The sequence below is a fragment of the Lepus europaeus genome, chromosome 16, assembly GCF_033115175.1.
Source record: "Lepus europaeus isolate LE1 chromosome 16, mLepTim1.pri, whole genome shotgun sequence".
In the NCBI taxonomy this organism is placed as follows: domain Eukaryota; kingdom Metazoa; phylum Chordata; class Mammalia; order Lagomorpha; family Leporidae; genus Lepus; species Lepus europaeus.
In genome coordinates this window covers 4,276,246-4,286,500 of record NC_084842.1, presented here as the reverse complement: position 1 = coordinate 4,286,500, position 10,255 = coordinate 4,276,246, and the positions used below count along the sequence as shown (strand labels likewise).

The 10,255-nt window shown below is 36.3% G+C and overlaps 1 protein-coding gene across 1 annotated transcript in view; it reads left to right on the top strand.

Annotated features, from left to right (window-relative positions):
* Positions 1-233: 233 nt before the first annotated feature.
* The window catches only part of LOC133775472 (disintegrin and metalloproteinase domain-containing protein 32-like), a 206,235-nt gene continuing 196,213 nt past the window's right edge, over positions 234-10,255 (top strand). Inside the window, exons 1-3 of the mRNA XM_062213813.1 lie at positions 234-282; positions 446-555; positions 3,009-3,070. Coding sequence (XP_062069797.1) covers positions 234-282; positions 446-555; positions 3,009-3,070 — 221 coding nt within the window. The remainder of the gene's footprint in view (positions 283-445; positions 556-3,008; positions 3,071-10,255) is intronic.

The following is a 10,255-nucleotide window of genomic DNA, read 5'->3' as shown; positions in this document are numbered from 1 at the left end:
TGGAGGTAGGTTGGGAGGGTGGTGGAGGATGGAAGGGAGGAATTGATTAACCTTATATTCTTAGAATTGTATCTGTGAACTACATCAACTCTGTTCTACTTGCATTAATATTACATTAACATGAAAAATAACAGAAAAAAGGCATTTCATGCTAACTCCCATAGTAAAAATATAAAGGAAGCACACTAATATCTTAGTAATTACAAAGTTTTTGTTTGAGAATTTGTTCATCTATGAAGTACATACTGGAACCACTTGAACATCAGTCTACTTTACCAAAAGGTAAAACTTTTCCAAAATCTGTGTTCGATTATCACATTTAAATTGAACTTACCAAGGAAGTATTTTTTTACCAATGCAAATTTTGAAACTAGTATACCCTGCTCCTTCATTGTCAAGGTCTTCCCTTTTGCATTTCTTCTCTGTAATTTTTCCCTTCTTCCAGTTTCCCTGTTAATTCTCTTTGTTTCCCACGAACTTTTAAAATTTTGGCATAATTTTAGACTGGTAGATAAATTGCAAACTTCTACAGATAACTCACAGAGTGTTCACTCAGTTTTCTGTAATGTTAATTGTTACATAACCATGTGGATACATTTTTAATAGATAAATAAATTATTAATGGCACATTGCAATTAACTATCTACATTAACTATATATAAATTTATTTGGACTTCATCAGTTTTTTTTTTCATTTATTAAACTTTTATTTAATGAATATAAATTTCCAAAGTACAGCTTATGGGTTACAATGGCTTCCCCCCTCCCATAACTTCCCTCCCGCCCGCAATCCTCCCCTTTCCCGCTCCCTCTCCCCTTCCATTCACATCAAGATTCATTTTCAATTCTCTTTATATACAGAAGATCAGTTTAATATATATTAGGTAAAGATTTCAACAGTTTGCCCCGTATAGCAACACAAAGTGAAAAAACTACCATTGGAGTACTAGTTATAGCATTAAATAACAGTGTACAGCACATTAAAGACAGGGATCCTACATAATATTTTTTTTAAATTAATTAATTTTCTATGCCATTTCCAGTTTAACACCAGGTTGTTTTAAAACTTTTGTTTAAAAAATATAAATTTTGAAAGTACAACATTTGGATTATAGCAGTTCCCCCCCATAACCACCCTCCCACCCACAAACCATCCCATCTCCTACTCCCTCTCCCATCCCATTCTTCATTAAGATTCATTTTTAATTATCTTTATATACAGAAGATCAACTTAGCATATACTAAGTAAAGATTTCAATAGTTTGCACCCACACAGACACACAAAGTATAAAGTACTCTTTGAACACTTGTTTTACCATTAATTCGCATGGTACAACATATTAAGGATGGAGATCCGACATGGGGAGTAAGTGCATGGTGACTCCTGTTGTTGATTTAATAACTGACACTCTTATTTATGATGTCAGTAATCACCTGAAGCTGCCAAGGCTATAGAAGCCTCAAGTTCACCAACTCTGACCTTATTTAGACAAGGCCATAATCAAAGTAGAAGTTCTCTCCTTGCATCAGAGAAAGGTATCTTCTACTTCGATGGCCTGTTCTTTCCACTGGGATCTCACAGAGATCTTTCATTTAGGTCATTTTTTTTGCCACAGTGACTTGGCTTTCCATGCCTGAGAAACTCTCATGGGCTTTTTAGCCAGATCCGAATGTCTTAAGGGCTGATTCTGAGGCCAGAGTGCTGTTTAGGGCATTTGCCATTCTATGAGTCTGCTGTGTATCCTGCTTCCCATGTTGGATTGTTCTCTCCTTTTTAATTATATCAGTTATTATTAGCATACACTGGTCTTGTTAATGTGATCCCTTTGAAACTTAATCCTATCTTTATGTTCAATTATGAACTTAAACTGATCACTTTAACTAGTAAGATGGTATTGGTACATGCCAACTTAATGGGATTTGGAGTCCCATGGCATGATTCTAGCTCTACCATTAGAGGTATGGATTTCATCAGTTTTTACCATAATTTCTTATTTCTGTTCCTGATTCCAATCTAGGAGACAACAAGTCATGTCTGCCCATCTCCTTTTCACTGTGTTTTGGTCTTCACTTGTTTTTAACAATCTTGAGAGTTTTGAAGAGTATTGGTCAGATATTCTGTAGAATGACTCTAAATTTGGGTTTACCTGATATTTCCTCATGATTAGGCTGAGGTTATATGCTGTAGTGAAGATTACCATAGAGCCGAAATGCTCTTCTTGTTAGTCCTATCAGGAATTTCATGATGTTAACTTCATTTATCATCAGTGATTTTAACTTTCTTGTTTCATTCTTTACCATTTACTACATGGTTTTTATAGAATCTTGGTTGCTTTGTATTTTCACAGACCTAGGATGCTTACATATTTCACATTTTCTGTGATATAGTATTGTTGTTAATTCAGTTTTAATAATCTCTGACTTGTTTTTGTTTTCACTGATGCTCTCTCACTTTCACATGTTTCATTTTACAGGATAGAATCATTACTTAGGTTCACCTCCTTATAGTTATCACAGCCTATTGCCATCCTTGTTCTAACTTGAAAACATTATTTTTAAACTCAAAGACAATACCAAATTTTGGATAAGAATCTTTTCTTCAATAATAAAGGAAGCTTGCAATGAACCTTGGGATAATTTTTAAGAAAGTGCCTAAATAATATTTCTGCCTTATTAGAGTAAGTTTCATTGATGTAAATGCCTATTATCCCAGTGATACCACCTAAATTGGTGTCCACACATGGACGTTTCTTTCAGAAGAAGGTTACAGTTTACTTACATGTAGATAAATTCTTAGATTGAATTTATATTATGAAAATAGTAAGAATGGATCATATAATTTACAAATATCCAACATTTAAAAATATTTTGTTGGCCGATTTTAAAATCAGAAGTAGTCGGTAACATTTTGATTAAGACTTTTAAGCATTCTTGGAAGGATTTTATATAAAGCTACTGTTTTGCCTCTTAGAATAATTTGTTTCACTCAGTTTTTCTGGATTCTTTAGGATCAGATGTCCTATATCATTCCAATAGATGAGACACTGTATACTGTTCACCTTAAGCAGAGGTAAATTTTATTATTTAGTTTTAAAATTTATTCTTATGAAGTTGTTTATTTATAATAAAATGTATATTGAAAACCAGCACATATAGTTGTTGTTAAGAATTTAGTTATCTTAGATGGCCAGTTTATCGCTGTGTGTTAATTAAGTAGTATTTTGTGACTAGAGGTTAGAAAAAACAACAACAACCAGAAATCTGGCCTCATCTCCTGAAGTCTGAGATGCTTATTATGAATTTGGCAAGACCAACATTCCCTCTATAATCAGGCTTTATGTCACATGATTTTGTCATTTAGGATTTTATTAGAGAGGTTGTACCACCATGAGGATGTAGAGTGAGTGCTTTAATATAGCCACTGGATTTTGTGCTGTCATGGGGCTGGTGAACAGTTTATGGAAAATGGTACTCGCTATATGCTACCCTTCAGAGAATTGAGAAATAATTGAAATAATTTTCTGTGAGGTTCAACACTTTGAAGAAACCTTGTTGAGAAAGGCTATCTTAGAAGTAATTTAAGGCTTTCAAGAAGAGAGTTTCAATTAAATTTTTGGAGTGGAACTAGGTATCCTTCTATTAGGGAGAGCCAAATTATGAGAACTGAAGCAGGCAAGTATACAACAAAGCTTATAGAAAATATTGTGCAGAGATATGAGAAACAGGAAGGTTGCATGAATACATTTATTTTTTAAGATTGACATTTATGACCAGGAAAATATCTTTAAATGGAAAAGAAAAACAAGAAATTATTTTGTTGAGGGGTAGTTTCTTAGAGAAAGATGAAAGGTATAAACAAAGTGATTGCCTGTATTAGATGTCAAAGAATTCTTCCAAAAGAGAGTTAACATACTCTTTTAGACAGAAGGGAAAGAGGACATGGTAGGTGACAAATCTCAAGCTTTTGAAGAGGGAAAGTGAGAGGGCTCACATTGCATTTGAACTTCACATCAGGAATATCAACAGTGTTAAGAAAGAAAATGGAGCCTGGGCTATTGATAAGGCATGTGAGTATTGTTTTGGTAAGTTTCTTGCATGATTGCTAGGATAGCCCAATAACCATTAGGAAACAGTTGCAACTAACTTAATAAGAGAATTAGTGATAAGCAACTATTCCGGTGTAGAAGTAGATGTTTTTTTCTTCTTTTTTCTAGCGGATACTAAGGCAGTATAAAACTAAGAGATTTGATGGCCTATTAGATATAGTACTTGCAAGAATTTAGTGGGACAGACAAATGAGAGAGATCTCAACCAAGGGATATAGGGTCTCACTGTTGAAGACAACTATATATGAAGTGCTATGGGACGTGCCGAGGTAATGCTCAGTTGGTAGTCACTTCAATTAATTAATTAATTTCTAAGATTTATTTGTTTGGCAGAATTACAGAAAGAAAAATAGAATAATTTAATTTAGAACATGGGAGAGAGGTGCAAATTTCAAAATCCTTTCTTTATAAAAGTTCTAAAAATTTGGAATAGGAAGGATGTAGCTCATCCCAATAAAGGCTGGATATGACAAGTCTGGGGCTAACATGGCCGTCAGTAGTGAAAAGCTGAAAGTTTTTAAACAGGGATTAGGAACACTATAGGAATGTTTATTCTCACCAGTTTTCTTCAACATATTACTGTAAGTCCTAGACAAAGAAACTGAGCAAGAAAAGGTAATGAAAGGTATACAAATGAGAAAGAAAGAAGGTAAGTGTTCCTATTTCCATATGATCCTAAGGGCCCAACTAAAACTCTGTTGGAACCAATAAATAAATCAGTAAAGATACAAACTCAGCTTACAAAAACCAGCAGTTTCTTTACACTAAAAGAACAGTTTAAAAAGAAATCAAGAAAACATTTGATTTATAATATATAAAAGTAACATACTTTGGAATAAAATTTTAAAAATTATTTATTTGAGAGGGAGGGAGGTGGAGAAAGACAGTGAGAGAGCCCTGCCATCTGGTTCATTCCCAAAGGGCCTGTGATGGCTGGGACTGAGTCAGGTCAGAACCAGGAGCCAAGAATTCCCATATGGTGACAGGAATGCAGTAACTTGATCCAGTTACTGATGCCTACATTAACAAAAGTTTAAGAGAGGAGCTACAGCTGGATATCAAACCCAAATATTCTGATACTGAGTACAGTCATTTTTTTTAAAAACATTTTTACTTATATAAGGTGAACAAATAAATCCTTAATATATACAGATTTAGGAACATAGTGACAATTCCCCCTCTACCCTTTCTCCCACCCTCCCTCCTCCTTTTTCTTATTCTTTCTTTTAAATTTTATAATAACATACTTTAATTTTATTTTATACAAATAACCCCCACGAGGAGATTTCAGAGCATAATAATAAGAAAAACACTGTTCCATAACAGTTGAGACAAGGGCTGTAAACAATAATCAGTTCTCAGAATGTCATTTTCACTCATATATTTGTATTGTATCACTTACCAAGTTCAGCGAAAACACACAGTAGTTTTTTTTTTTTTGATGAGCTTATTTTACTAAATATAATGTTTTCCAGTAGCATCCATTTGTTCAAAGGCAGGATTTCATATTTTTTATGGCTGAGTAATATTCCATCATGTGTATAAACTTTTTTTATCCAGTCATCACTTGATGGATATCTCATTTGATTCCATGTCCTAGCTTTTGTGAACTGAGCTGCAATTAAGTTGTGGTTACAGATAACTCTTGCATATGCTGATTTATTTTGGAAGGGTAAATTCCCAGGATTGGGGTTACTGGGTTATATGGTAGATATATTTTCATGTTTCTGAGGAATCTCTATAATCTCTTCCACACTGGCTGTACTAGTTTGCATTCCCACCAGCAGTGGTTTAAGGAACCTTTTTTTCACACATCCTCGTCAGCATTTGTTTTATTTTATTTTATTAATTCTCTGATTTCTCTGTGAGAGCCATTCTAACTGGGGGGAGGTAAATCCTCAATATCATTTTTATTTGCATTTCCCTGATGGCTAGTGATCCTGAACATTTTTTCTTGTGTCTGTTGGCCATTTTAATTTCCTCTTTTGAATATTCCTGTTCAAGTCCTTCGCTCATTTCTTAACTGGATTGTTTGTTTTCTAGTTGTTGAATTTTTTGAATGCTTTATAGATCCTGGATATTATTCCTTTAACAGTTGCCTAGTTAGCAAATATTTTCTGCGTATACAAAGGCTATTGATCTTTGTCCATTAATTTCATATTCTGTCATTTTACCAAGCTCATTATGAGTTTCAATAGTCTATTAGTGGAGTTTTGTCATTCTCCTATATATTCTCTCTATATACATAGAATATACAGAGAGAATATATATAGAATATTATATAGAGAGATCTTTTATATATATGCTATATATATGTATCTATCTATCTATCTATCTATATATATATATTTATATAATCATGTCATCTGCAAACAGGAATAATTTGACTTCCTCCTTACAAATTTATAAGCCTTTGATTACTTTTTCTTGCATAGTGGCTCTGGCTGAAACCTCCAAAACTATATTCAATAGCAGTGTTGAAAATTGGCATCCTTGTCTGGTTCTGTATGTCAGTGGAAATGCTTCCAAATTTTCATCATTCAATAAGTTGCTCTCTGTGTGTTTTCCATAAGCACCCTTCATTGTATTGAGAAATGTTCTTTGTATTCACAATTTGCTTTAGATTTTTAATCATTTTAATCAAATGCTTCCTCTGCATCTATTGAGATAATCATGCAGCTTTTGTTCTTTAATTTGTTAATGTGATGCATCACATTTATTTGTGATTTTTGAACCATACCTGCATACCAGGGGTTATTATCTCACTTGTTCTGGGTGAATGATGTTTCTGATGTGCTGTTGGATTCGATTACCTAGTATTTTGTTGAGGACCTTGGCATCTATGCTCATCAGGGATATTGATCTGTAGTTCTCTTTCTCCATTGTGTGTTTTTCTGATTTAGGAATTAAGATGATGTTAGCCTCATAGAATGAATTCGGGAGGGATTCTCTCCCCTTCAGTTGTTTTGAATAGGTTAAGACTTTCCACTGTATTTTTATAAGACATATTGAATTCTTCATTTTTTTAAAAAAATTTATTTTATTTATTTACAGAGATAAGATATATATATATATTTATGTATATACATATATGTGTATATATATGTGTGTGTGTCTGTGTGTGTGTTTATATATATATGGAGAGAGAGAGATCTTTTATCTGTTGGTTCACTCCTCAGATGGCTGCATCAGCTGGGGTTGGGTCAAACCCAAGCCAGAAGCAAGGACCTTCTTCCAGGTTTCCCATTTGGTGTCAGAGACCCCAGGATTTGGGCCATCTTCCCCTACTTTCCCATGTGCATTAGCAGGGACCTAGATTGGATATGGAGCAGCTGTGACACTACCCTTTGCCTATATGAGATGCTGGCACTGCAGATGGCAGCTTAACTCACTGTGCCATCCATGTCAGTGCCTCCCTCATGCTTCATTTCTAATATTTCAGTTTTATTTCTCTTCAAAATCTCATGGGCAAAGTTTGCATTCATGTCATGCGTGGATTTCTTTAGCTCACTAATTTTCTTCTCATTGTTTGTGAGTAATCCTGTGACATTCATTTGAATTCCTTTGCAAGAATTTCATTAGTCTCTTCATCTTCACATTCTCATATTGAAGTGTTGTTGTGTCCTTTGGGGAAGTCATCTTCTCTTCCTATTTTTGTTTCTTATATTTATGCGTTTATTTTTAGGTATTTGTAGAAACACGTTTGGTTTTCTCTACTGATTTTTTAAAATATATTCCTCCCTGGGTTAGTGGTCTGTCTCCTCCTTTAGTGAATACCAAGAGGTGTGTGTTGGGTGGGACCAGGGAGCTCTGGTCAGGGCTGAACTGTGGGGTAAGAATCCAGGGTGACACCTAAGTTGGGTGTGGTATATACCCTGTATTATCAGCGGGAAGGAAAGTATGATCATGCCTGGTGGCATCATGAAAACCTCACATCCTGTATCTGAAGGGATTCAATGCCTGGGAAGCCCACCCTGGGTACAGCTCTTACCCATGCTATTGCATGAACCATACAGAGGTTCTGTACAGTCCTCAATGTGAGCACAAAAGCCTCTGCAATTACCCACCCCAGGCAATCAGGGAGCTATGAGTCTCTGATGCCAGACACAGTGATTTCCCAGAGCCCCAGTCATACTCCACACCGGATTATGTAGTCACATGGTTCCCAAAGTCACAGCGCACAAGGCTCCTACAGTCACATGGTACAGAAGATCCTCTCTCTGCCCTGAGAGCTTGGCCCATCCATGGAGAGAGCAGAATCATTTCCAGTGCCAGCTACCTATGGGTTTTCCACCTGGGTAGTTAGAGCCCTGGAGCCTGTGGTAGGCTGACAGGATTGGGGCACCTTCTGTCCTATCCAGGTGTGCAGCCCCCTGTAAAACCTTGCAGTCAGACTAAAAGTAAATTGAACTTGTAGATTTTTTTCCTTCTGATAAAATCCCGTGGTCATGCATGTGAGAGCCGCCACAGAATCTTCTGGCGTCAAAACGGTGTCTTCTCCCCTTCGGTTGCTGGGCGCTCTTGTTTTGGGGGATGAAGAGAAAGAAATACACTTTTCCCTCACTGGATTAGGTAGATACCATGTCCCCTGCTAAGACTCAAGGCCTGACCTAGTCAGGGTGGTCTGCAAGGTTCTCTGTCATGCAGTGTCACCTGTGGTACTTGCTGCCATAGTATGCCCTCACATAGCTTTCAGAAGCTGGCATCTCTTCTGGCCCCTGGCCACAGGAGTTGTGTGTTGTGTGCCTGCTCACTGCTGCACATCTGCTCTTTCTGTGCTGTTCCACACTGTCCCTCTTGCTTCTATAGAATTCCCACTGCAAATATATATCCAACTATTCCCTGTAAATACACTCCCTTTGCTTTTCTTCTGCTATTTTCCCCTGGTGAAAATTAGCATATCTTTTCACTTTCCAGCCATTGTGGAATCTCTTAAATTTAGGCTTCTTAAGCACTAGGTTGAACACCAACCCAATAAATAATAAATTTAATCAATGAGTGAAAGACCTGAAAACTATAAAACATTGATGAAAGGAATTACAGAGGATAGAAATAAATTATTTATTGATTTTGTCTATATTCTTGTGGAATATTGGTCTTTCTATTGTTCACTTGTTAAAATTTATGATCAGTGGTGCTTTAAGGCTGTGATTATAAAGTAAATTAAAGTTATGTTCTTGTAAAAATTAAAGCAGTGAATGTAAGAAAGTGGGGGAGAGGGAGTGAGGGAAGAGGTATGTTTATCTCTTAGAATTTTATGTATGAAATACTTGAAATCTGTTTTCTTTATATTAATAAAAATTTAAAAGAAATAAAAAGTACATCTTGCACATGGATTGGGAAAATTAATATTGATTTTTAACTTTTATTTAATAAATATAAATTTCTAAAGTGCATCTTTTGGATTACAGTGGCTTCCTCCCACCAATAACTTCCATCCCACTCGCAATCCTGTCATCTCCCGCTCCTGCTCCCATCCCATTCACATCAAGATTCATTTTCAATTATCTTTATATACAGAAGATCATTTTAGTATATATTAAGTAAAGATTTCAACAGTTTGCACCCACACAGAAACTCAAAGTGAACAATACTGTTTGAGTACTAGTTATAGCATGAATTCATATTGTACAACACATTAAGGACAGAGATCCTACATGGGGAATAAGTGCACAGTGACTCCTGTTGTTGACTTAACAATTGACACTCTTGCTTATGGCGTCAGTAGTCACCTGAAGCTCTTGTCACAAGTTGGCAAGGCTATGGAAGCTTTTGGAGGTCGCCAACTCCAATCTTATTTAGATAAGGTCATAGTCAAAATGGAAGTTCTCTCCTCCCTTCAGAGAAAGGTACCTCCTTCTTTGATGGCCCATTCTTTTTTTTTTTTTTTTTTGACAGGCAGAGTGGACAGTGAGAGAGAGAGACAGAGAGAAAGGTCTTCCATTTTGCTGTTGGTTCACGCTCCAATGGCTCCCGCGGCTGGCGCGCTGCGGCCGGCGCACCGCACTGATCCGATGGCAGGAGCCAGGTGCTTCTCCTGGTCTCCCATGGGGTGCAGGGCCCAAGTACTTGGGCCATCCTCCACTGCACTCCCTGGCCACAGCAAAGAGATGGCCTGGAAGAGGGGCAACCGGGACAGAATCCGGCAC